This window comes from Lytechinus pictus, chromosome 7 (genome assembly GCF_037042905.1).
Source record: "Lytechinus pictus isolate F3 Inbred chromosome 7, Lp3.0, whole genome shotgun sequence".
NCBI classification, from domain to species: domain Eukaryota; kingdom Metazoa; phylum Echinodermata; class Echinoidea; order Temnopleuroida; family Toxopneustidae; genus Lytechinus; species Lytechinus pictus.
The window spans coordinates 17,140,976-17,168,891 of record NC_087251.1 but is presented as its reverse complement, the minus strand read 5'-3'; the positions used below and the strand labels follow the sequence as shown (position 1 = coordinate 17,168,891).

Below are 27,916 nucleotides of genomic sequence, written 5' to 3'. Positions count from 1 at the left end.
TTCTGGAAAGACATACATGATAGCAACATTTTCATGGATCAGATCAAAGAAATATCAACCATGCATTCAATAAACAGGTAAAAATTTATGCATGTTGTCTATTGTACACAATTAATGTCCCCATGTATTTTTGCTGCTTTATAAAGTTGTCCAAGAAAAAATATGATTTTTTTTTTTTAGATCATGCATGATTACAAGCTTGATTTAGAATTTTCCTTAACAAGCCTGAAATTATTTTTTTTAATTTGATAATACATATTCATTTCAAATAATGGATAAATATTTTAGACATCAGTTATTTTATGGTTGTGTTTCCCTCAAATATGAAGGAGCAGAAAAAACAAAAAAACTTAATTAAGATGCACATTTGAGACCTTGAATAAATGAAAATAAATATTGTTCAAAGATGTATATAAAGTGTGAGCAATGAGGATCTAAATTTTAAAGGCATAGATGTTACTTAATATAGCAACTACCGTATATGGATTATAAACATACTGTATATTGCAGTGTAATATTAAAGCACAAGTCCACTCCATCAAAAAATTAATTTGAATAAAAAGAGAAAAACCCAACAAACAACAATCCATTGGTGAAAAGTTCATAAAAATCTGATGTAAAATAAGAAAGTTATGACATTTTTAAATTTCGTTTAATTTCACAAAACAGTTAATGCACATCCTTGTTTGTATGCAAATGGGGGACTGATGATGTCACCCATATGTCACGTGGGAAGTGACTTTTTTTTAATTATTTACTTACTGCTGCTTGACACCAAAAAAGAATACGTGAAACTGATAAATACAGTTATTAAAAAGATTTAATCATATCTCTTCAATCTTTCTGATGTTCTCTTTTGATGGTTTTACAATAATTTGTACATGAAAATGTACATGGATAAAACAAAATACAACTTAACTTAACGGTAATCGTTGACTCTAGCCCCCATCGTCTCATCTGGCCTGACATGCCCCACTCGGCCCTGGTGGTCGGTCCAGTTCCTGGCCTCCGCAGCTAGCGATGTCTCTTCCACTCGGCCTCGGCCTCCGCAGACTGTGTTGCCCCTTTGATGAGTAACCCCCAGATCAGAGATGTGGCTTCAACGAATTAGTGGACGAGATCGAGCCCCCAATGATGACATGAGTTTTGACGAAAACATGTCGGTGGAGAACCGGTGGCAGCTGGGGTCGTTATCTCGTCACCGACGTAGTCCCTTCAGTTATAACTTAGACTGCCTATACGAACGTCTGTAGTCTATTCTAGCTTAGGTGGTTCTCCTTGAATTATTGAAACTAACCTCCTAATATACCCTACCGTTACTAGGAATAACTGTAAAATTTCTATAACGTAATTCAAAGAATTTTTATAGCAGATGAGTGCATAAAGCAACACATTCTTAATAACAAAAAGACTTCCTGTGCATCTGTACATCTACATTCTTCAATGCTAAAGCACAGTATTAACTATTTATGACACCTGTATGAAGATGCTTAGCTAGTACGAAATATGTCTAACACTTGAACAAAATATGACATCCACCTGATCTTGGACTCTAGGGGGGGGTGTATCAAACGTTCCCAACGCTTGCTTTTGAAACATTCAAAACATATGTACATATACAATTGTCTATAGGCCTACCATAAGCTGGACCAAGTGAATATTTTAAACACATGTCTGAACTCAACTGAAATACTCTATAATTAAATTTCTTTCCTGACAATATCCCCCACCTTAAGATGAAATTAAGGGAACCTGAATTACATCCGTTAAAGAAATTTACTTTCAAAGCATTGACTAAGCTTTCATAACACTATTTCCAAAAACACAAGTAATAATCGATTTTTATACCAGCATAACATATATGCCAAATGCATTATACAAAACCATTTCATATCAAATCATCTAAGCTTTTTAGTTTTGTAAAAGATCAATTTCACTTTCAGTTTCAAAATATCGTTTAAATTCTGCAAAGCGCATTATAATTTACAATCCTTTCTTACTTTGCTTTGTCAAATAACTGTTTAAATTCAGTAATCTTTCCGAACACAACTTCTTTTAAAACAAAGTGCAGTGTTTGTTACCACTTTCATAGCATTGTATATTTCAATAAATGAAAGTACTTCATAATCCTTAAAACATTGCTTTATGTATGTAAAATCAGTATTCTTCTCAAAATCAGCATTTTTTTTTTTAAACATTCAAGTAAATTAAAATTATTGCAATGCCATTCAGTTTTCAAAAATTCATATTTTTGTGTACATAAATTACTTCAAAAATGGTTACAAAGTTTCAACCGTTTCATGTTTAACATATTTGAATTCAACGTTATGTTCTTGCTTAATTTTATTTTTTTTAAATAATCGATTAAAGAAACAAATTTTATATTTCAAACACAGTTACTGATTCGCAATATTTTCATTAAACGAATTTGAATAGCACTTGTACGAATACAGCATATTCTAACACATAAATATGTATTTTGTACAATGAAAGTGCCTGTTTTAGAATATCAATAACTCTTTAAGATTTTTTTTTGTTTAAGACTTCTTACGAACAAGCGACTCTTTCCGTTTTGTTTTCATTGCATACATATTTTATATAAAGTACAACAAAAATATAATTTTACAATCTTATTTCCTAACTTCCTAAACTAAATGACCTATAAGTTTCCCTATTCTAACTAAATTCACAGGTAAGCCCTACTAACGTAAATCCCTATTCTAATTTCTAATCGCGAATTGTAATTGAGTTGCGATTGTGATTAGCTTCGAAGATCCAAGGATACCTGGAATAAATGATAAAAAGATCATGAATATCTGCAAAATACTTATGCATCAAACAAAGCATTGTATATATATATATAAAAAAAATTGGCCTTATGGCTTCTTTTACACGACAGGAATATAGAAAATATTACTATTCATAAGTGCACAGATATTATATAAAATGTTTATTTTACGAAAACGAGCAGTGTATAATATTGTGTATAAGTATTTAATGTTTATGAAATATATTTTGAACCATATATCCGTAATTATCAACATCCTAGTGAACTAAAGCTCTCTCACACCAGCTCATTTGATATAGACCCGGGATCAAACACGGTTATCTTGTTAAGGTGCCGGACATCTATCCAAAACCAGTCTGAACTATCCGGTTTCTTAACCAATACAATCGGATGCGCATAAGACGGATCCGAAGGCTCGACAACCCTTGACTTCAGCATTGACTCAACCTCGACAACTTGGGGTACTCTAGTGTAAGGGGGAGAACGAACAGGTCCATCACTTGTCAAATTAATTTTACACTCAGCCACTGAAGTTCGCTTAGGAATGATCGTGAATACATCCTGGTATTCGCATGACAATTCTCGAACCTCATCCTTAGGATCATGAACATGATTCACAAACTCCTTTTGTAATGAGCATGGCATATCAGGCGCATCTCCAATACACTCATCTATCATCTCTCCCTCTTCTTTATCCTTAACATTGAAAGTACCAACATCAAAACAGCTAGCAGCCACCTCTTCTTCCCTACGAACATATCGCCTGAGAAGATTGATATGATATGTCTTCCTCACACCATTGACGTCGACAACATAATCATAGTCAAACTTGGTACCAACAACCTTAAATGGTCCTTGCCATTCCACTAGTAACTTGTTATGAACAGTAGGTAAAAGTATCAAGACCTCATCACCAACAATCAACTTCCTTTTCTTCGCATTTCGATCATAATAACCTTTGTACCTCTTTGCGGAGGATTTCAAAGTGTCTTGCGCCAATTGCCAAGACTCGACCAACCGCTTCCTTAAGTCAATTACGTATTCATACTCGTTACCTAACTCTGCGTCAATACTCTCATTCGTCCATAATTCTCTCAAAATATCCATTGGACCTCTCACATGTCTACCATAGAGTAATTCAAATGGAGAAAACCCCAGGCTCGAACTGGGTGCTTCTCGCAGAGCAAACAACAAAGCAGGTAAGTACCTGTCCCACTGACGTGGCTCCTCAGAACAAAGACGCCTCAAAGCTGTCTTAATTACTCCATTGTACCTCTCTACAAGGCCATTACACATCGGATGGTATCTAGAGCTTGTTATTTGTTTGACTGATAACAACTGTGACACCTTCCTCATTAAATCAGATACAAATTGTGTACCTAAGTCTGACATTACTTCACAAGGAACACCTACCCTACTATACACAGTGACTAATGCCTCAGCTACATCTACAGTCGATATTGATTTCAATGGTATAGCTTCTACATATCTAGTCGCATAATCTACTATCGTTAAGATGTGAGTATGTCCTCTTGCAGATGGAATGAATGGACCCATTAAATCTATCGCAATTCGTTGAAATGGGACGCCAACTATCGGTAACTTACCGAGAGTCGTTTTGGGGACTCTCCCTTTACTAACAGTCTTCTGACACACGTCACATGATCGGCAGAAATTGGCAACATCCTCATACATACTTGGCCAATAAAACTGGGCTTTAACCTTTGACAATGTATTGTTAATGCCGAGATGTCCACCAAACAATGAATCATGGGCAATTCGCATAATCTCAGACCTGTGTGTCTTTGGAACAACCACTAACTTGGGACCAACACCAACACTTGGATTTCTCATATCCCTTTCTTGTCGATAAAGACAATTCTTCTCTGACATGAACAAGAATCTCGATTTAGTCTCGATATCATTCACCTTGTTCCACAAAGGCTTAAGTGACAAATCATCCTTTTGCTCTCGCAAAAAGTCCTCCGACTTCACTTTTACTCCCGAGTCTCTTACTTTCAAATCTTGTTTAGGTTTAGATTGACTTTGCTTTTGTGCTCTAGTTTCAACAGCCATCGCCTCATCCACACATGAAGGCACATCATCCAAAACCTCATCCACTTTCGTAACAGACTCATCCATTTTGGAAACCCGAACATTATCTTCCGAACTCGACACAACTTCCGAACTTTGCATATCAACTTCGGATACCCGATCATCAACATCGGAACTATTCGCCTTTTGAACTATACTAGGCACCCATTGCAGGTCAGGATCCTTGGGCTCACGTGCCCCCTTCACATCATTGCCAATAATGACGTCACACAAACAATTGGGCATACACAAGGCATTGATTTCTCCAATGAAATAGGGACTATCTAGCATGATATTTGCCCTAGGAAAACGTCTCAGAGTACCATCTATCAGCCTAACTAACTGAATCACTCCCGTGAACTGATTGTCTAATACTAAACTCGTTCTCACTACACTTGTACTACTCCCAGAATCCTTCAGCACGGAAACAGGCTTGTTCTTGGGTAACAACCTACCCGAAACAACTGGCATATCATCAATCATTGCACCAACCTCATCGTATGCCATACCAAGCGTTTCAACACTCTCACTTTCTGACGGAACTGTAATCATTGGATTGCCTATGAGAACACATCCAGCTGAACTTTCAACAAATCCAGTGGATTTTGACTGACTACTAGCCCTATCGTCTGAACGCAAAGTTCCTATTGACATAAAATTCTCATTCCTATTCAAATGTAAACCCGAATTTTCTGACCTAACACTATCCAGTGGAGTGTCCTCCACACTCATAGCCTGAGCTGAATGAACTATGGGCTTCATTGGACAATTCCATTTCAAATGATTCGGACTACCACACATATAACATCCATTCTTTGTACCGCTATTACCATAGCTAGGTTTTGTGCTATTTTTCGTTGAACTAGCATACTTGGGCTTCCTATCTGCCTGTGGACCTAATACTGATTTAGTGTTATGGATCTGACTTAATTTCTGTTTCTGATTTTGATTCTGTCTTTGGTTCTGATTCTTAGGATTGAATTTATCATTTCTATGACCAATGAAAGTATGCAATCCATGCGCATGCACATATATCTCAGCACATTCAACCATCTCATGTAACTTCCCACAATTCCTTTCCTTCAAGAATCCAACTACCTCTCTGGGGCAACAATCCAAAAATTGCTCCCTAACAACCAAATCGACCAGGGAATCGTAATCACCAACACCAGACAAATCCAACCACTTATCAAAGTATCCTTTCATCCGAACAGCAAACTGTTTTGGGCGCTCTTCCCTATTTGGTCTTACCGACCTGAATTTCTTTCTATAACCATTCTCAGTAAGATGGAAATATTCCATAAGCTCACGCTTTACCCTATCATAATCGGTGCGATCAGTGCTATTCATTCTATTCACTACATCCAGCGATTTTCCAGTCAGATTTGAAATTAAATGCAAGCACCTAACTTGTTTTGGTACGTTCTGACTATCCATTAACAATTCAAACTTTGTTATGTAAGAATCAAAACTGTCAGTTGATTCGTCAAACTTTCCTACCTTCAACTTAATCCCACTGAACTCAAGAGGGCGTTCCTCTAATTTTGCCTGTTCAATTTTAATTTGGGCCAAGCGCAATTCATGAACTTCCTTTTCACGTTCTCGTTCACGTTCCATCGAATCTGTGACAAAACTACTCAATTCGCCACCACTAAGTCCCATCTCCCTACCTAAAGTAGAAAACTCCTTCATTTTCTCTATGCTAGCCATATTGAATGAATTCCAAAAACCTAGCAACCAGACTTGAATTGTGAAAGGCGTCCGCAAAACAAAGCAACAATAGCTTTAACCTGGCAACCAAATGCCGAACCCTAGTACAAGCACCGCACTAGAAATCGTATCTCCACGAGCATACAATTATTCAACCATGCGAACAACAAAGCCCACTTCACACATACAAATTCACAGTCTGTAACATACAATACTTGCTACCCTGCCAACGAGTTACCCGTAAGAATAGACAGTAATTATGTGAATTAAGAACAAACAGTTCTTCCCGACATATCCTTTATCCTAACGACCAACAGCCCACTATATACCATAGCATTAAAACAGGGCCTGCTTTCCCTAAATGCTGTTTACCCGGCCGAAAAAAGGTATGAAGTATATTTTCTCACTGAAAATTTCCCACAATAATTCATCGTACTATCCAAATGTAAATTCAAGCATAGCAAGTATGATTAGTACCAAGGCTTCAATGCACACCTTGGGGAGAAATACTTTTAAGAGCTATTACCAATAGACCATCAATAAAGTATCCATTTGGAAAGATGACCACAGATTAATTTCTTTCCTAAATAATTTTGAATTATTTCAAGCAGCAGTGTCTCGGTGGGACCTCCAAATTGTCACGTGGGAAGTGACTTTTTTTTAATTATTTACTTACTGCTGCTTGACACCAAAAAAGAATACGTGAAACTGATAAATACAGTTATTAAAAAGATTTAATCATATCTCTTCAATCTTTCTGATGTTCTCTTTTGATGGTTTTACAATAATTTGTACATGAAAATGTACATGGATAAAACAAAATACAACTTAACTTAACGGTAATCGTTGACTCTAGCCCCCATCGTCTCATCTGGCCTGACATGCCCCACTCGGCCCTGGTGGTCGGTCCAGTTCCTGGCCTCCGCAGCTAGCGATGTCTCTTCCACTCGGCCTCGGCCTCCGCAGACTGTGTTGCCCCTTTGATGAGTAACCCCCAGATCAGAGATGTGGCTTCAACGAATTAGTGGACGAGATCGAGCCCCCAATGATGACATGAGTTTTGACGAAAACATGTCGGTGGAGAACCGGTGGCAGCTGGGGTCGTTATCTCGTCACCGACGTAGTCCCTTCAGTTATAACTTAGACTGCCTATACGAACGTCTGTAGTCTATTCTAGCTTAGGTGGTTCTCCTTGAATTATTGAAACTAACCTCCTAATATACCCTACCGTTACTAGGAATAACTGTAAAATTTCTATAACGTAATTCAAAGAATTTTTATAGCAGATGAGTGCATAAAGCAACACATTCTTAATAACAAAAAGACTTCCTGTGCATCTGTACATCTACATTCTTCAATGCTAAAGCACAGTATTAACTATTTATGACACCTGTATGAAGATGCTTAGCTAGTACGAAATATGTCTAACACTTGAACAAAATATGACATCCACCTGATCTTGGACTCTAGGGGGGGGGTGTATCAAACGTTCCCAACGCTTGCTTTTGAAACATTCAAAACATATGTACATATACAATTGTCTATAGGCCTACCATAAGCTGGACCAAGTAAATATTTTAAACACATGTCTGAACTCAACTGAAATACTCTATAATTAAATTTCTTTCCTGACACCATATTTCTTTGGTATTTTATTATATGAAATACAGTATTCTAATTTTCCCCTCATTGTCATGTGATGGAAAGTTTTACATGTATTCCTCCCTGAACATCTGAAGTTACCAATGTTGTTTTAATAACATTTTATGGTGCAGTCAAGTTGGTCCTTGTCAAATTTGTAAAAATTGAAATATTGTATAATTCAAACAATAAAAAAAAATTAATTGTGAGTGAGGGACATCATCGACTCTCTCAATTGCATGTCACTGATTTCTGCATATAACTATTTTGTGAAAAGTAATCAAAACTTTCTTATTTTACAACCGATTTTTATAAAATTTTCAGTGTTATGGCTGATGGATTTTCTCTATCGATTCAAATCCACATTTTTCTTGGGTGGACTTGACCTTTAAATTATGAACTCTTTTAGACCGTAAATTCACAGATTATTTTTAACATATGTGAAAATTGGTATTTTGTCTTCTTTATTCTTTCATCAAACTGTAGATTGATTTGTTTTCATAAAATGTAATGTACAAAATTGAGTTAATCTGCATTAGTAATCAAATTTGGTAAGTTGAAAGTAATGGCTTGTATCTTATAGTAATTATCACATCAGTCAACTCTTCATTAGAGTGTGTGTTGATCTCATTCGCAGCTTGATTTCTCTCCTGTACCTGGGCTAGGTCAGTCATGAATTCAACAACACGATTGTTTGTTGACTGAATATAGAGTTCTTTGCAAAAACTTAAAGGAGAATGAAACCCTTGAAACCAGCGGAATACATATCAAAGAGAAAAATCAAAGAATCATATTGTTGAAAGTTTGAGGAAGATTGAATGAATAATAAGAAAGTTATGAGCATTTGAATATTGAGAGCACTAATGCCATGTAGTTCCTCCCATTGGCAATGTGACCAAGATCTGTGATGTCACACACGTACAACTCCCTCATTACTTTAGTACTTATTTCACTTATATTCTCACTTTTATAGAGTCTATCACAAGGTGAGGTGTTCTCTTTATGAGAGGACAAGTACAGAGGTTTCACAACATTATATCATTGATGAATTGTTTGTCATATGATTAAAATGAGCAAAAAGAGATGTTTTGGGGTATATTTTCAGTGTCCAAAAGGGGAGAGTTGTTCATCTGTGACATCGTAGATCTTGGTCGCATTGCCAATGGGAGGATCTCCATAACATTAGTGATCTCGAAATTCAAATGCTCATAACTCTTCTATTGCTAGTCCTACATGTATTTTACTCAAACTTTTGTTGATCTTATTCTTTGATTTTTCTGCTTTCACAAAAGCTAACTTGCTCCAATAGTTTCATTCTCCTTTAAATGGATACATCTAAGTTGACTATGTGCCTACACTCTACATGTACAGTCTGCTACAAATTCAGACAGATGCAGTGCATTATGAAAAAAATATATTCATGGTAGTTATTTGGAAATGAATGTCATTTTTCAAAAAAAGCATGATATCTTCCTACACAAATGAAGTATTTCAGGGAAATGCCAATCTCTTAAAGTAGCCAAATATTTTGTTGCTTTTTTATGAAATGATATTCACCAAATTAAATTAAAATCAGTATGTTACATTTAGTTCTGTAATGGTTTTAATCACCAGTTCAATGAAATATTATTGTTGTGCTCTGTGTCTTTCTCAACTCCAGTTATTTTGCCGGAAGAGTTCTTCTCGCTGAAGAAGCTTGATACACTCTGTTTATCAGGTAACCGTTTGACGAGCATCCCATCATCCATCACTAGACTGTCTTCTCTGAAATCTCTTCACCTATCTGGCAATCAGATCAAGAACTTTCCTACAGACATAGGGGCCCTAAGACATCTCGATGTACTGGATCTATCAAAGAACCTGATAACGCAGATACCCGATGGCTGCCAGACCATCCAAGCCATAGAAATCAATGTTAACCAAAATCAGGTAATCAACCAAGTCTTTCATGTTAATTAATGTATCATGATATCTATGCATTAATAATGAGAAGTAATAAGTTTCAAAAGTCTTAGCACTTCTATCCGATGCTTGATATAGCCGATGCTTACTGTAGCAAATCTTTAGTAATTTATCAGGTTATTTTTGCATTGCATCTAATAGAAGGAGTAAGTATTACAACAGGCTGAGCTACAAGCCAAGTCTTGCTCAGCATTAAAACATGCAGAACTTGTACATCAATTGACCTACAAGGACGGTTGCTTGCCACCTTTAACAATTTTCATCTACCTGTACCTCTGTCCAATGGGTCTGCAGCCAAAGTTCAGAACAGAGTCCAGCTCACTCCATCATCATGGAACGGAAATGGATAAGACACAGACACGCTTTGTGTGTAAATTCAATCAAACTTGTTATAGTCATCAGAGTCTATAATAGTAACCAGGATTCCTCATCAACCTATCTGTTATTGGCATTTGCAATTTTGAGAATTACCAGAATGACAACCAAAGTTGACATCATAATTTCTACCGGGTTTGAGTCATCTTGGCCAAGGGATAAACACTTTCAATGTGCATGTACGCATTACATCAGTTAGATGATGGATTTGGTGGACATTAGTAATAAGACAACTGCTATTACAAGCTGGCTTCTTTGGCTTCGTTCTCACTCATGCAACTTGTCAAAAGTCTCTGTTATCACCTCTTTTAGCAGGAATCTTGCTATAAGGATGCTCTGCATCTTTCATTGAGGCTTTCGTGCATTAATACCTATTGTAATGTCTTTGATGAAATACTCTGAAAAGCTGCTTGCAGTATTTCTGCTGGCAAGACATGGCTCTAACCTTTGACAAGGTGCCGTAGACCTACTAGACCATTAGCTTAGGTGGCAATAGCTCTTAATATGAAAGAATTTGATTTTTATTTTTCATTTCATTTCTATAATGTCCTTTGAAATAAAACAATAGGGAATATGTATACCTGATTGAAATACCCATGGGGGGGTACTCAAATTATAAAATGATACCTATGTGCCGCACCAAAAACGAAAAGAGGGGGCTCTGGGACTAAACTCTCTCTCTCTCGTCAATCTGTCTATATTATTGTCCAATAGACTAACACTCTTGTTGATTTTAACCATGCTTTCCCCAAAACCTGGGGGGTAGAGAAACAATTACTATTTTGTGGATCAGATGGTCAACTTTCATCTTTACATTAAAATGAAGAAGGACCCAATCTTCTATTACTTTTTTATTATTCATTGACATTCAAATCATTAAAGACAAATGAATAAATACAGAAAATTATATAAAAAGAAGGCCCATGACAGATCTGAATAAACAGAACAAGCAGGGCATACATAGAGAACATAGCTTGTAATAACGGAGCTTTAAAATTTATTACTACAATGTAAAATTACATGGAATCAAAATATTTTACAAGTATATTATTGTATTGAAGAGCTACTGTAGAAAAAGAACTAAAGCAGTTGGAAAACAAGAAAAAAAAATGAATAAAGGCAGATTTGGTACATTTGGTACAAAATTGAGATAAACATACTTCATAATACCATGGACCTACATGATGATACATACTCAATGTTTGCCCCAAAAGTTTGAAAGCAATACATGTACACACCATTGGCACAACTTCAAAACATAGCTAGTAGTATAACGCCCATCAGGTAAAAGAGACATCAGCATTGATTGGGTTGTTGTCACCCACGAAAAGTTCATTTTCCCAGCTGGATCAAACTTGGCTACACACAACAAACTTCTTCTTATGCTTGTTCTCACTGCCAAGGTCAAAATAATCTCAAACTTCTGTTACCATCTGTGCTTCTTCATCTCATAACAGAACATATATCTCTGAATATCTCTCTTCATCAAGTAGGCCTAATTAATATTTCATCCTGTGACCTCTATAAAGAGTACAGCTCCGTAGGTGTGTAGAAGTTGCTTTGAGAGCAAGAGATAAAGTGCAAGTTTTTGTAGACCTCCTCTTAAGAATTCCCATTATCTATTTTATCCGTATTATATCAAGGAGTCTTTTCTGGGGAGCATTTCGTGGAGTAATTTTTTTCACTATTTGTTATAAGCTACTGTAATTCTTCCACGCGATTGGCTCAGAGCAAATTTGTCAGTGAATATCTCTGTCAAGATGGTCCATGAAACACTCCTTGGACTGTAGCTGTTACACTCTTTTGATCTTTTTCTTTTAACCAAAGCTTATCCCATAATCGCACCTCATCTTCACCTTGGCGCTATCACAGACATCACTGCTTTCACAACTTTGCACATTAAGTACAACAGAAGTCATTATTTTGCTGCTCATTTTGGTGAATGAATTCTGTTTTTTTAAGACTAAAAAATGAAAGGAACCCTAGAAAAAGTAAAGAGAGTGAGGAGACAGATGAAGAGGAGGATGAATATGAAGAAAATGATGTGTAGGAAGAGGAAGAAGTTGAAGAGGAAAAATTGGGAAGGGATTATTTGTTTTCATTTCATCTCAAATCCTTTATTCTTATTGATGTGATATCCTGTTCATTGCTGGTATTATATAACACTGACAAATCAGAGTTGTCCGGCAAAAGAAAGACGAGTCATGATTAATCTTACAGATACAAGTACCTAATTACTCTTGATTTGACAATTGACATTGATTTGTTTTGAATGTAAATTACAAAGAGAAATACAAAAAAAATATGGAAATCATTAGGTTTGAAACTACCTATTAGTTTCCATTTTTAGAATTACATGCAGATGGCTGGATGAGATAGAATAAATTTTTAGGTCAAGGTTGTTGTGATTGCATGGTGAGCTCAGTTCAACCTCCGGTCTGCTAATGCCCTCTGCAGTATGAAAGAGGGTATTAATGTAATCATATCTGGCAAAATTTATTATTGACTTAAAACTTAGAACATGTCCTTGCGCTGAAAGGAAGTTGCATGAATTGAGAGTAGCCACAGGGCGGGATGAGATGGGTATCCAAATATCTCTTTTTATGAGATAATAATTACTGCATATGACCCTTCAGTGATGAACTTTTGCAAGGCCAGTACAAAAAGGCCGTCTGCACCAGCCCGAGTTTTCAAATTAGCGCGCTATTTCTGATCTGGCAAATTATCCCAATCTGAACAATCTCGAGGTTATTTGTAATGGAGATGCAATTATCGCGATAGTTCGTAGGATTAATCTCGACATTGTAATCCCAAGTCAACTTGGGATTGTTTGCAAAATAGCAGGCTATTTTACGAATTATTCACGACGTCAGACCATAATGCATCGATGCCTTCTCAAGCAGGAATCGCTCTACTTGCGATGGTGGAGACAGGGTTTCTTGAATCTCAAGATTAATCGCGAAGAGGGCCGATTGGGCTAAAATCTCAAGATTGAGCAAACTCGGGCTGGTTTTACAATTTTTAGTAGTCCCCGGGGGGGGGAGGGGGCACTCAGTATATAATGCATAGTGGGTATGTGCCGCGGAGGGGACCCCTATTTTTACACTAAATTTCCGTTCCAAGGCATATCATTTTTTGTCTTATTGAGAAAAAGAACAAAGAAAGCCGCTCCAAAGCATAGCATTTTCTTCTTATCGAGAAAAAGAAGAAATAAATCCGCTCCAAGGCTTCGCATATTTTTCGTTCCGGTCGCATTGTTCTGCTACAATGAGCCGCAATTTTGGTGAAAAGTGGCCGCAGAGCGCTGTCCGACCATCGCCTCTGCGCTAGCGCACCCGGCGCCCGTACCGCTTGGCTAGCTGCATGCAGGTTCCATAGGGATGCATACGCACTCACACGCAGGGATCCGTTCCAAGGACCCCCGTTTTCACAAACATTTGTAGTTCCGAAGCCCGTTCCGAGGACCCTCCTTTTTACAATAAGCCCGCTCCAAGGCCCCCGTTTTTTGTCTCGCCCGCGGCACATACCAACTACTTTTTTGGTCGAGTGCCCCCCCCCCCCCCCGGGAGTAGCCCCGCACTTGCTTTCAACCTGCATTTATATCGTCTCCATATAGAGGATAACTTCCTGTGCCCCAAAAAATCCTCTTCATATTCTTTCTTTTTTACTCCCCTTTCAGTAGAGGGACAGAATTTGGAGGGGAGAGAAACTTTTGATGAGAAATTGACAGGCCACACATATTTTCACCAAATATGAATGTAATTGGTGCAAAGATGTGCTATTCACAGCCTTGAGCCGTGACATTGGGCCGTATGCATAAAGACAAGCAATTGCTTATAAGCAAATGCTTTAAAGGGATGGTCCGGGCTGAAAATATTTATAGCTTAATAAATAGAGTAGAATTCACTGAGCACAATGCCGAAAATTTCATCAAAATCCGTCAAAGTATCAAAGTTGTTGAATTTTAAAGTTTAGCGATATTTTGTGAAAACTGTCGTCATGAATATTCATTAGGTGGACTGATGATGTCACATCTCCACTTGTTCTTTTGTATTTTATTATATGAAATTAGGTTTATTCAATTTTTTTTTTTGCTTGCACTGCCTAAGCAATTGCTTATGTGTTGGACAAAGGATCGTTACGGTTGTGCGAACATCGCACAGTAGGACAACGACGCTTCGTTCCCGACCTGGCAGAAGTATTTTTTATTACGCAAATAGGGGGAAAACAGTGCAGAGCATCAGGGGGGTTTCTGTGTAGATCGATGGACAAAAATTGCCGTAAAAAGTCTAAAATAACAGGAATTTGATTAGATATGAAATCACAACATAACCTCTGGAATATGGAGCTTGAAACGGTATGAAAATGTAATCCTTAAACCAGAATGCCATGAGTAAGCAAGAGCTCAAGCTGGTCTGGAGGTGCTTGAAAAAACGCAAGCAATTGCTTATCAAGACAAGTAAAAGGTTTGTTTTATGCATACGGTTTTAAGCAATTGCTTGTTTGGTAAGCATTTGCTTACGAGTAGTAAGCAATTGTCTGTGCTTGTAAGCAAAAGCTTTTGCTTATGAGCAATTGCTTGTTTGTGTGCATACCGATTCAAGCAAAAGGCTAGCACAAGCAATTGCTTGTTTTTATGCATACGGCCCAGTGTATACATACTTTGAATATTCTCTCCAAGGCTTGGAGTTTGTTTCCGAGATATGGACACAGATGTAAAGTAAACTGTTAGTGGTAAAAAATATACATAAATTATTATTTATGACTTTCCCTGTTCTTAGGATAATGAATCTGAATTTAGAGTTGACCAATGATTATTGGAATCTAATCAGGAAAAAGAAACTTGGCTGAGGTTCAATGGCCAATCAAGCCACTGTACTGTCCAGGGTCCCATTTCTTAAATTGGTCAAAATCCATTTATTTTGATGTCAGTCCATTAAAGGCCATGATTTCAGGGATGGGGGGGGGGGGGTTCAGTTATTGTCATTACAATATCAGTTAATTTGAACCATGTGCTTAAAATCAAAGGAAAAAAAAGATATTAGCTTTTGGAATCAATTGAGCTCCTGTATTAATTCCTTTTGAAATTGAGCAGTTTGGAGCCATCCAGTTGAAAGCATGTGGGCCTCGGTATTCAAGATACGACATACTGCCATTGACAATACACTTGCATGCAGCTTGCTGATCTGTGATTGTAGCGTGCATTCTTGTTCACATGGTTGTTTGTACCATGTACCAAGTACTATGCATTCAATTCTTTGTATTTACCTGTGTCAGCAAATCAGGGAGGTACGGTAACGTATCATTTGATTATTTGAAAATTGTGAACAGGGCATGAACTGCCATACACGGACCGGAAACTTGTTAACCTCCTTTATTACACCATACGAAAACAAAGTTTATCTAACAATAGATTCCCATGCCATTTCAATTATAATCATGTGAGTGTATTGAACCAATCTCAATAACAATTGATTAGCCTGAAACTGGGAGTAATGCGTGTACTGAGTCACTAAAATTAGAATACTAAAACAATAGTTTCACTTGTTGATCTGAAAAGCAGGACTTTTGGTGGAAATGCCAGTATCTGCATTGCTTGTACTTTCATTACCTGGGGTGGATTCTTGAGAAAGGAAAGGGAAAAGGAAATTATTCTGTTTGTTCAGATGTTTTCCTATGAGATGTTGCTCATCAGATGATGTTAGTATTCAATCTTTTAATATGCTCTGATCTTTTTCCCTTCTATTTTTGAAAGAATAGTTTATTTTACACCTCATCCTGTCCTTGATACAATGTATTTTGACAGATTGAGGAAATTGAGGTTTTACGTAAAAAAAAGAAAATTAAATTATCTTAATTAGCATTATAACTCATCTACCTTTGCTCTTCATTGCCTAATTACTTTTACTTTCAAATGAGTCACTTCTTGTTCTTACTTTCCTCCAACCCCTCATCCTCTTATCTAGTGGCGGACCGTGACCCGGAGGAGACAAAGCATTGGGGGGGGGGGTGGCACAGCATTGTTCACAAACAATACAGTGCCCCTCCAATGCTTTGTCTCCTCCGGGTCACGGTCCGCTACTGCTCTTATCCCCCCCCCCCATCCATGCCACCCTTCTGGATCCCATACCAACGGTACTAGGGTGTATTACAAAACGCAGATATAATGAGAAACAAAGGGTGTGTTCAACGTCCACTATTCCCGGTCGTAAAATTGAACGTCTTTCAAACCACGATTCGGAGGAAAATTTAAACGTTGAAAAAGATGCATCTGTAAATGCGATCAGCTCAGATTTACGACCTTGAGCATCGCGAATGCAAACACAATTGGATTTTGAAACGTCTTTAATTTGCTCTCGCAGTGAAAGCCTACACAAACAAGTGCCAGGACTGACCTTTCTTGTGATGGGTCAAACTGAGCACTAAAGCTGAGCTCACGAAAGCGGGAAATTCAAAGATGATCAACCTGTAAATGGCTTTATATTTTAGACACTGAACGGTGCACCGATGATCCTGTTTGTGTTCGGTGTTTTGGAATTGAGTTTTTAATCATGATTCATGTTGCTGTTTAAATTTCAAAAATCGACATTGAACACACCCTAAAGTCCTCTTGGCAGCTCTATTTGGTTTTAATTCATTTCCTCTCTATCTTCTTCCAATCCATCTCTCTCTTTCTCTCTCCCTCTTTCATTCCATCTATCTGTCTGTCTTTTTTCTCTTCTGTGTCTCTATTTCTGTCTCTCTCCCTCTTTTCTATCTTTCTGTCTGTCCATCTGTTTGTTTCCATGGTCCATCTATTTTTCTCTTCATATCACTCACACCTCTATCTATTTCCTCCCATTCCATCTTCTTTTCTCTCTCTCTATTTTGTTTTATTCCCTCTCTCTTACTCTTTCTTACCATTTTTGTTCCTCCTTTCACTATTCATCTCTCCCTCTTACCTTCATGTCCCTCTTTCCTCCTATACATGTAGCAAAATTCCTTCTATTCTATCTCCCTCTTCTCCCTTCCCCTTCTCACTCTTGCCCTATTTCTGATCACTCCCCATCCTTCACGCTCTCTTCCTTTCCCTTCATTTCATTTTCGTTGATGATTGGTGCTCCCACCCGTGCTTTAACATCGTGGTCAATCTAGTTCTGTCCTGCCTACTTCCTGATTCTGGTTGTGTATGTCACGAGTAATCGGAAGTTTGCCTGAAATGTGTTGCCTCTCAATGTACCTTGAACTTGACTAGTATATTCCTTGGTCTACAGAGGATGTCTGCCTTCTCTTGGGACTGCTTTTGCTATCCTGTATGACCCATATACCACTTCTTACACCCTCTATGGGGCATCTTAGGTGGATGCTTACCCCCCTCCTCTTCCATTATTCTGTACCCTGATACCATATCTTACAATTACTGTAAGAAAGGTCAGAGGTAGATCTATCTAGCTGACCCCATCCCCACCCTATGTCCATCACTCTTTACGCTCTGAAAGGACTAAAACAATTCTTTAGATTTGATCAGAAGAGTATAAATTGATAGAACTTAATAGTATTTTTTACATTTACTTTTTACAATTCTTTATCTTGAGTATCATTTGCCCATTCTTTTTAATAGGGTTCTCTACTTTTTTTAATCATAAATATATTTCACTGAATCTGGTCTACATATTCATTCATACAAGATGTAAACCATTAAACCCAAAACGATGTGCCATTTCAGATGAAAACATTAGTTTCTCGCTGGTGCCAGAAGAGGTAATAACATAATACTATAAGAAACAATTTGAAACTGAGTTCTTCATTTTGATCTATTTCTTTTATTTAGTTTTACAATGACAAAGTGAAGCTTTACATATAAAGGAACATTGATCTTGAACAAAAAATTGTTTTCTACACAGTATTTAATGTTCAGGTACAGTGATGATATTTGGAATGCAGTACCCTTATTGTGACCCCTGCTAATCTTAATTGTGTTTGCTATCTAAGTACCTTACTTTGCCAAATTTGTATTATATTTTTATGATTTCTGTGCTGTATTTGTAACAAGAAATGTGATCTCTATCCATAAAATGTAAGCTGATATGTATATGATTGGGAGGTCTATCCTCTCCTTGGTTTGGGCTGGAAACATTCATTTTTCTCCTGAGAAAAGCGAGGAAGAAAAGGATTTGCAAGTGCGTGATGCAATCACGGAAATTGGAATATGAAGAGCAACAATCAGATTGAAGCTGTGACAAAAGACCATAACAAACCTCATCTCATTTCACCTTCCTCTAAATCAAACATCATATGCCATAGTTGATCACCCCTTCTAAAACAGATCTAAACGTACCGTGGTAAAAAAACCCAGATATGAATATAAGATCAATTCCTACAATCCTGTACCCCTTGACATTGCCAAATTTATATGTCTTTTGACGTTGATCGATGTGGCTTGAGAATAATAACCTTTAACATCTCAGTTTGCAAAGACCAAATAATATTATCATGTAGCTTGATCTTTATTTGTGTTTCTTGTGGTCTTTTGTTTATAGGTGATTATGAGTGATTATGTCAACGCAAAAACACTCTGGCAAATAGATTATAATTGCTGGACCAGTCAGTTGGTTTATCCAGGGTTGAATGCATTATCTTTCGGAACAAAAGCAAAAGTGAAATAGACAACAACAACAGAAACAACATTATGTTTACTTGTACATTTACATGTAAGACACCGTTCTCACTACCGTCCTAAAACTAGTTTAACGTGTAATGAGAACGGTCGAAGGGGTCTTGGAAGTGATCTTCCAAACCGGTTCAGAAAACCACCTTGCGATGTAGTTTTAAAGATTGCTTTGCCTCGTTAAACTGGTTTTAGTGTAAGTGAGGACACAACCGTTCTTCGGGAAGCGATCTTCGCACATTTTGAGCGTGCTACTCCACACACTGTATGTGGAATGCCTACATGTATGCTGCGGTTTCAAATTTTGCGCGAAACATGTCACCCCACTGAGAGTGTTCTCATAACAAGACAACTTTACGTGAAGTGGTTTTGAAAACCACTTTCAGGTGATCAAATGGGAACGCTAGCAAAGCGATCTTCCAAACTGGTTTCCTGAACCGGTTTCCAGTAAACCAGTTTTAGAAAGTATAATGAGAACTGTGTCTTAATTACATAGGTGTGATAGTATGAAGATACATGTACTATGGGTTATGTGTCTGTTTATGTTGATATTGATGAAACTGGTGTAAGATTTTCTAGGGATTTTCATGAAAAAATCATGAAAGTACACTTTGATAAATAAGGAGTGAATCAGACCTTTTAACAGGTGCCTGTCTTGAAGAGATAAACAAGATCCAATCTTATTTTCTGAATGTGGTTTTCTTTTCATTCTCATATTTGCTTTTATAAATGATCTCTTAAGGCACCCATGGTTATGAAGATTTTATAGATGTTATGTCTTATGATGCTTGATAATGTTGATACTTTTGCTGTCTGCAGATCTCAACGATATCTGACTGCGTATCCCAGTGCCCGAGACTGAAGGTGTTGAGATTAGAGGAGAACTGTCTTCATATCAACGCTCTACCAGCCAAGCTGCTCACTGAATCTCATGTCTCGTTACTAGCCCTTGATGGAAATCTCTTTGAGATGAAAAAGTTCCAGGAGGTCCACGGATATGAAAAGGTGAGAGTATTCCTGCTCGTGAAACAGAGGAAACCTATCTACACCTGATGTGGCAATGATTTCCTCGTCTCGCATACTGACTAAGCTCTTTTAATCAAATCTCCATCGTCATATACCTTAAAGAATCAAAACTCTGATGGAAAAATCATAAATGAAATAGAAGAATTATTGCCATTATTTGTTCAAGGGTGGTTATGTGCAGCCCATGTCACCCATGGAACCTAGCTTTAAAAAAACTTAAGAATAAAAACCCAGCCCATATAATCTATGTAGCCTAGCAATAACAGTTTGTGAAGAATTAAAAAAAAAAAGCTCAGATCGAAAAATCATAAATGAAAAAAAATTGCTGTGATTTGTTCAAGCATATCAGTGTGCAACCCTTATCATCCACGTAGCCTTGCCATCGAAACCAGTGACATTGAAGTCCTTAATGGTATCTTTATCATGAAAAAGAATGAAAGCTGACTTCTATCGCCTTGTCAAATAGGCTACCTATGCCAACTCTTGTATATTTGAAAAAACTTGTTACATTCTCAGGAATATTTAAAAAAAAATCACTCTTGAAAATTTGCACCAATTTATCACCTTAGATTACTTCTAGTTTATGTCTGGTAGAATTAGACTACAATTCAATTTCATACCATTATTGTTAAATTTTATATTTTTGAAATATATTTATATTCAAAGGTTAATACCATTATAGAAAATGAGTGATGGATGGAGATTGGAGATTGGAGAATATCAGATGTGTTCATTTTTATATTGAGCAAATTTTCTGAGTGTCCTACATGATCTGACAAAAGTAAAACCTCATATTCCATTTTTAATCATCAGAGCTATAAAGTCCTGGCTAAGACAATTTTAGCACATTTCTGGTAACTAGTGGTAAAGTGTGTAAACATGTGTGATTGCAATCTCTTTGCTTGCCCCATAATTTGCACATCGGTCTTTAATGTCAGAGATAATTTAGCATCAGATTTGTCAATTGAAGTTGACTGGTAATTGATTGAGATTTGAGATTTCCTCATGGTGTCAAGTTTGCTTCATATACATGTACATGTAGCCCTACCATTACAGCTTTGAAGGCCATCTTAAAGTTACCAGTCAACTACATCAGTTCTATCATTTTGTCGTCCAGCAAATCAAGTCATGGAAATGATACTTAAACTTTTCTAGCTAATTATGATGGAAATATATTTTTTGTTTGTTGAATTTGCTTAATTTAAAATGAGACAGAAATGAGAATATAAACACTGATATTTGCTCTGTTATTACCTTTTAATGATATTAAGAAATAAATAGACTTCATTGCGGACACGTTGGATAGCCTTTGTGCGCCTTTTTGGGAGTAAAAACTACAAATTCTTAAAGAACCCTTTAATTCCATGTTTGAAAAGGGGACTAATTTTGTTTGCTTTGCACTTCCTATGGGTATATTTCTACATTTTCCATATCCTCCTTCAATCGAGGTGGCTGAATGAATTCCATGTGGAACAGACAATCCATATGTGTTTGATTACACTCAATCCTATGCATTAAGAGCTCTTCACTTCATATGTGACCTCTTAGCTTCTCTATCTAATCCTCAGCCAACTTGCTGAGATGTAACTTCATATTAGCTGCATTTGCGTTATACAATATCCTCTACAAGGCTGGGATAAAAACTGTGGACAATCTCACCATCATGTGCTGGGTTTTTGTTTCAAAGGAAGTCACCTGCAGACGGTTGTCAACCTTGCATTACAAATGAAAATTATTGACTTGAGACACATATCCAAAATATATATAGGTCTTATAGTAGACACACAATAAATTGATCTTTTTACAGTATAATCCATGGTTACATGACGTGCACAAAAAAACATATATTTATCATGTGTTTTAATTTCAGTCTGTATGATTTTTCTTTTGCAGTACATGGAGCGATACACAGCAGCTAAGAAGAAAATGTTTTGATGTGGAGCTAGTTGATGCTATGTGAGGCTATCTCCAAGGTCCTGCTGCTCAAAAATGAAGTTGTAGCTGTGCAGATTTCATATATGGTGCTAACATGGTTGACTACTGTCATGCGAGTTTTGTTAAAAATCAAGCATTATAACCAGTATCATACTCTTCACGTTCGGGTACTGGTAAGAAACTTAGGCCAAGAATCATACAACTGGTTCTAGGACATTCAAGGACAACTCCCCAGTGCCTGGCAAGTTATCTTCAAATTAGATATTGTTCGGTTATCGTGTGGATATTGTTTGGTTGACCTAACTGCTGGCTATCTGCAATGAATCGTCTTTACATCAATTACATTTCATATGCTGGAATCACATTAAATTCAACATATCATTTCATATAAACTGGTAATTGTAATGAATTAATCATCCCCATCTTCTAACAATTCAACAGAAGCCATTTTTCGTTTTCTGTCATCAATATTTCATAAGTCTCCTACTCACGCGCCATCTGTCAGTCGCCATTTTGAACCATGGTAATGTATGTGGATCTGAGCTGCTATATGTAGAGTCACAGTAAGCGCCACAAATGTTTTGGTGACATTGTGCCGTCTGATGTCCAGAGTCCTGATTTCGATATTCAGTTGGTATTTGCAGTAGGGTTATGAACAGCGCCGCTCTGACACTTTTATACTGACAATAGAATTACATGTATTAAGGTCCACACACAATGTACATTCCTCAAACATACATGTGTCTACTATAAGTTAAGTGGTTAAGGTGTTCCTTAGGAGACTTCATCTCCAAGATCTCTTCCATGAGGGATGTTTTCTAAGAGTGTAAGTAAGATCATGTGTGAATGGTATCTGGGGAAGTTGTCTGTCTATAGGATCTGTTCTTCTTGAGGAGTTGTCCTGTCATGCATACGACTGAAGGTAGCTTCCTATATCCAGAACCCAGAATATCCAGAAGCAGGTTTGATTGTTAGAAACTGCACTTTTGTACTTGTTTCATGCGAAGACATGAGACATGTAGATTGTTTATTGACCGATGTATCAGTCTTTAATAACAAACTGTGATGCAGAGATTGATTGTTGGCATAACTTCTTAGATCTGTCTTGAGATGTTTGAACATCCTGTATCCTGAAGATCAAGGAAGTAAATAGCCGAGTTTAAACCTGGCAAGGTTACGCATTGATTGGAATGGTGATTTTTAGAAAGATAGTTGGTTTGACAAAGGTTCTATTGTAATGTGAGGCATGGATGCAATATACACCTACACGTTTCATGTTATTCGGATATGGTATGCTATTATTCAATTGTTACGTATTTAACATTTTCCTTTTAATTCAATTTTGGTAAATGATGGTCAATCAGTGATGGAAATGACAATCTAATGGAATGTGATTTGGGAGATGCTTCTACTGTTCTTTCATACCCTTAGTTTTGAAGTTATCTCAGTAAACAACTTTAAATGATATTTTTCCCTTTTTTATCCTGTTATAGGAATGTTTGCTTCTTGAATTTGTATATTTCATAATGATGATATCTTATCCAAGTATGCACTTGTAAATGAGCCTTGCTATCAAAATAATTCAACCTTGATTACAATAATTGGTTGAATTAAATTGATATTAGACTTTTTTATTCCTTAAGTTTATTCTCATATGGATTGGGATGAATTGTGTGGGTATAATGAAGGAATTATGATTAGTAATAGTAAAATTAGTATTACTCAATTAGGTTTTTTTTTCTCCATCTCCTTTGCCTCTGAGATGAAAAGATAGCATGATCAATTCAATTGCTGTGTGACACTTTCTTATATAAGTGAATATGTGTCATACAGTTGGTCCACTACACTGGAAGTTACTTCTCTGATGATACAAAACCAACCAAAAATTGTATGATAGCTGGACGGTCAATCAACAATCAATTTTGTTGAAATTTTTTTTTTATCAAATGCTGAATTATTCCAATATTTATCACTCAAGTATCAGTTAGATTTTTCAATGTGAAAACTGACATGATATTAATATGTTTTAGGGTTGTTTTCAGCTTAAAGTGGTAGATTATATTCTTTTTGAGGAATTTAAAAGTGTGCCTATTGCTGACTGACACCATCAAGTAATTTGCCTACAGTTTTCAACCTACAGTGTATTCAACAAATACACCTTCAGTTTCACATCAGGATATTTCAAGGGGGAGGTAACTGTGTGTGGTGCGATTGACTGTGTGTTATGAATACATAGTCTTAAAATATACGTTTTCAGATATCTACTAATACTACAGAGAATAAATACCTATAATTGTATTTGTATAGAGAAACTAAAATGTTTTGAGAGGAAAAGTAATTGGTAACATAAATATTGCGGTATAAATGTATTGAGTCTTTAATTAGCATGTTATCATTCAAGTGGGTCTATATTACTAGACTACACTAGCATTATGGGTCAGGAAACTGGCCTAGTATGAGTAGTTGAGGACTCGAGATGGTGCTATTGGTTCGTATCTGCTTTAACACAACCTCTGTCTTTGATATATTGGGAGGAGCATGTTTTATAAAATTGATTGATCGACTCAAAACCACTGCACAATTAAAATACAAATACACTCATAGTTTAATCCTTATTCACATTTTTATGTTGGATATGTTAAACCATTGCCTTGTTTGTTACTTATTTTTATTATTAACTTAATATTGATCACTTATATCAGGGCTCGACATTAGCAGTGGCCCGGGGCAACTAAAAATGAGAGTCGGGCCACCAAAACTTTGTAAAAGCCCACACTTGGTAGTCCACATGGGCTACCAAAGTTTTGATAAATTATTAAGTTTTCTATCAGTTGTTTTAGGGCCACCAAAAATTTAAAGTGATGATTTTGATGGGCTGTAAGTGTGGAGCCTTGCTTATATGCTGATTAGAGTAAGTGATAGAACAGAAAACTAACCTCACAAACTTTTTAATGCTTTTTAAACCAACATTCCAATTTGAAAAATGGGTGTTGGACAATCAAACAAGATTTACTATTTTATGGAATTTCTGGGTCCATAATTATGGCCTTGTCAAAGTCCTAACACATAATCCTCATTGGGTTACCAATTAAATGGTATCGATTCATCCAAAAAGTAATTCCATTAAAAAATTCTTCAGATTAACATTTTGATTAGTTTTGTTTGCCATGACATACATGTTTTGTGTGAACAATTTTTTTTCTCGAATAGTGAAGGGAATTCCTTCTATTTTATTGGAACAGTCTGTTCTGTGGTCCAAACATTTGCTTTATGTAGGGGCCCTTTCAGATAGCTAATTACCAATTTCAAAATTTTGAATAAAAGAAGGATGTTCTCTCTGATTAGAAATGTAGACTGTACCCTTTCTGCAAATGGCCCATTCTTGCCAAATGTGCAACACAAACATAAAATGGTTTGCAGTTATGCCTAAAATCTGTTGACGGGCGTTTGGCATTCTCTTGAGAACTAAATCCAGTTATAGATGTTGGCAGTGATATACAAACATCCCTTGCAGAGGATTAACAGTGTTTTTTCATCAAATTTATTGAAATTCTACAGGATTAGCCTCTTTGGTCGACATCAGTCTCGTCTTTCCAACCTCAAGCCAGACCATATGATATTTTAGTATCATTTCTAACCACATGAAGCATTGGTTAACTGTGCTGTTTAAGCATATGATGCTAGTAAAAGTGTGTGTAGATCAGCAGGCTGTAAAACAAACTGTTCTCAATCTATGCATGAATAGTGACAATTTCTTGTGCTAAATGAGATGGTACTCCAAATTTCCATATTTTAACATATAGAGAGTGTATTCCCTTTAACACTGATTAAATTTGGAGAAATATTTATATAATATTGACTGGCCTTGAGGGGGACATCAAATATATTGCCGGCAACAGAATCATATTGGCCCGAGTCTTTAGACGAGGGCAATATGGTTCTTTTAAAGGCAATATATTTGATATTCCCCGAACAGAAGAGCCATTCAGTATTATTATTATTTCCTGCAGCTGTATAATTTGTGATTCAAGCTAATATTTGGAACAATTTCTATGACTATTTGCTTGTCACAACTTCAGATTTCAGATTATTTATGAACTTGATGAAGTAATCCTTGCTAATTGTTACTGCGCAGTCGGATTGAAAGTAGAGAGCGAAATAGGTTTTTTATTTAGCTGCTAAAATGCCTTGTATAGGTAATAATGAATAATGATTCAGAAACAAATAGAATATTTCAAGCTACAAAGATCAAAATTTAGCTTAGTCACTGATGGGACTCCTATTGATAAGAAATCGAATTTGGCACCCAAAAAAGGGTGAACAGTCATGTGTATTAAGGATAGCTTTATGAAACACCACCTATATTTAAAAAGATACATAGGGGTAGAGTTTCTAAAATAGCCCTCATGATAAAAAAAGAGACCCTGCATATGTTCTACTCCTTATAAGACTTGTACATTGATACAAACAGAAGTAGGAAATTAGTCCCTGAGTAGAAAACATCACATTTTTTTTCTTGTAGAGATCCTCCCTGTATGAACAATTTTTTTGTACTCTCTGATATTCTATCTTTCTCTAACAGATATCTGTATACCTGATGCTTGTGATCAGATATCAAATAGAGTTGATGTTCTGAAGACCAGCATCTGTATTCCAAATGTTTTAATTTATCTTGTATTGTCTTCTTTTTTTTCATCTGCCTTTTCTTGATTCTCTTGATCTTCTTTTCCTTCAACCTTCTTTAGGGGCAGTGACAGTGGTGTTTTTTTGTGTGGAGGGGGGAGGGGCACGGTGAGCTAAAGGTTACTTCAATTTTTTTTCTACATAAGAAAATGAGGTATTACATAGCTATACAACCCAAAATACTCTATTCAATATTTTTTCCCCTTTTTTTTATTTTTTATTCTTGGTCCTTTTTTATCCCTTTCAATTTTCAGTCACTTGAAAATCATAGCGGTAGTCGCCAAATGCTCTCCCATGGAAATGTCCCTGTCTGTCTTTTTTCCTCTTATATTAATCTCCCCCCCCCCCCCTTTCTCAAACTTTTTTCTTCTTCTTGCTTTCTGTCTCTCTCTCTCACTATGAGCTGTATTTGTTTTCCAATGATTTTCATGGTAAACAACTTTCTACCCATTTTTCCCTCTTCTCTACATCTCTCTTCTCATTTTCCTTTATTACCATGTTTTTATACTCTTTTGATCATCATTTTGCAGATATTTTCCTCATCTAACTTATAATCATTATTAGATCTATATTCAGTGAAATTCTATTTTTGTACCTCTTGACCAAGATATTCTTGCTATGTATTACACTGTACTTTGTTATGTTTGTGATGTATATAATTATTATGCAGTCTGCTTTATTTTTATAAAAGGGGGAAACTTCATAACACTTATTTCCATTTCATTTTGTTGTTACATTAACTGAACATAAACAAGCGAAGAATGTCAAATGCAATTTTAGTTTATGCCAGGGGTCGATCTAAATCTCCGAACTCATACTCAAATACCCTCTCACAATGCCAACACCCCACACAACAAAATATGGAATGTTATAATCTGAATGATTCAGTTTCTCTGTGCAATAACTTCGCTTTTGTCTTAAAATTTATAAATTCTCTTGTATATTCTTGTATAATATATATGATTCTCTGTTATATGTATTATGTGTTGATTATTGAGATGTATGTGTATAAAAACAATGGTCATATCATTAAAATACCAATTTAGAACTTATAA

At 36.4% G+C, this 27,916-nt stretch overlaps 2 protein-coding genes across 3 annotated transcripts; one reads left to right on the top strand and one right to left on the bottom strand.

Annotated features, from left to right (window-relative positions):
• Window positions 1-802: 802 nt before the first annotated feature.
• On the bottom strand, window positions 803-8,222 carry LOC135154724 (uncharacterized). 2 transcript variants are annotated; one of them, XM_064102100.1, is made up of 2 exons: window positions 3,844-8,222; window positions 803-2,785 (listed from the first exon to the last, which is right to left on the bottom strand). In XM_064102100.1, the coding sequence occupies exons 1-2, from the start codon at window positions 6,590-6,592 to the stop codon at window positions 2,721-2,723; spliced, it is 2,814 nt and encodes a 937-aa protein (XP_063958170.1). In that variant the 5' UTR covers window positions 6,593-8,222; the 3' UTR covers window positions 803-2,720. The 2 variants fall into 2 exon arrangements, with proteins under 2 accessions (XP_063958170.1, XP_063958171.1); XM_064102101.1 differs by having other exon boundaries at window positions 3,996-8,222.
• On the top strand, window positions 7,664-27,916 carry LOC129265445 (leucine-rich repeat-containing protein 57-like). The gene is made up of 4 exons (XM_064101381.1): window positions 7,664-7,712; window positions 9,894-10,162; window positions 20,037-20,222; window positions 22,137-27,916. Exons 1-4 carry the CDS (start codon window positions 7,664-7,666, stop codon window positions 22,176-22,178), a joined length of 546 nt encoding a protein of 181 aa, XP_063957451.1. The 3' UTR covers window positions 22,179-27,916.

Coding starts and splice junctions, on each gene's coding strand:
- LOC135154724 (XM_064102100.1), bottom strand. CDS start 6,592: ATGGCTAGCATAGAGAAAATGAAGGAGTTTTCTACTTTAGGTAGGGAG. Junction 2,786..3,843: donor GAGTATTGACGCAGAGTTAG/GTAACGAGTATG, acceptor CATTTATTCCAG/GTATCCTTGGATCTTCGAAG.
- LOC129265445 (XM_064101381.1), top strand. CDS start 7,664: ATGTCGGTGGAGAACCGGTGGCAGCTGGGGTCGTTATCTCGTCACCGA. Junction 10,163..20,036: donor TCAATGTTAACCAAAATCAG/GTAATCAACCAA, acceptor TGCTGTCTGCAG/ATCTCAACGATATCTGACTG. Junction 20,223..22,136: donor AGGTCCACGGATATGAAAAG/GTGAGAGTATTC, acceptor TTTCTTTTGCAG/TACATGGAGCGATACACAGC.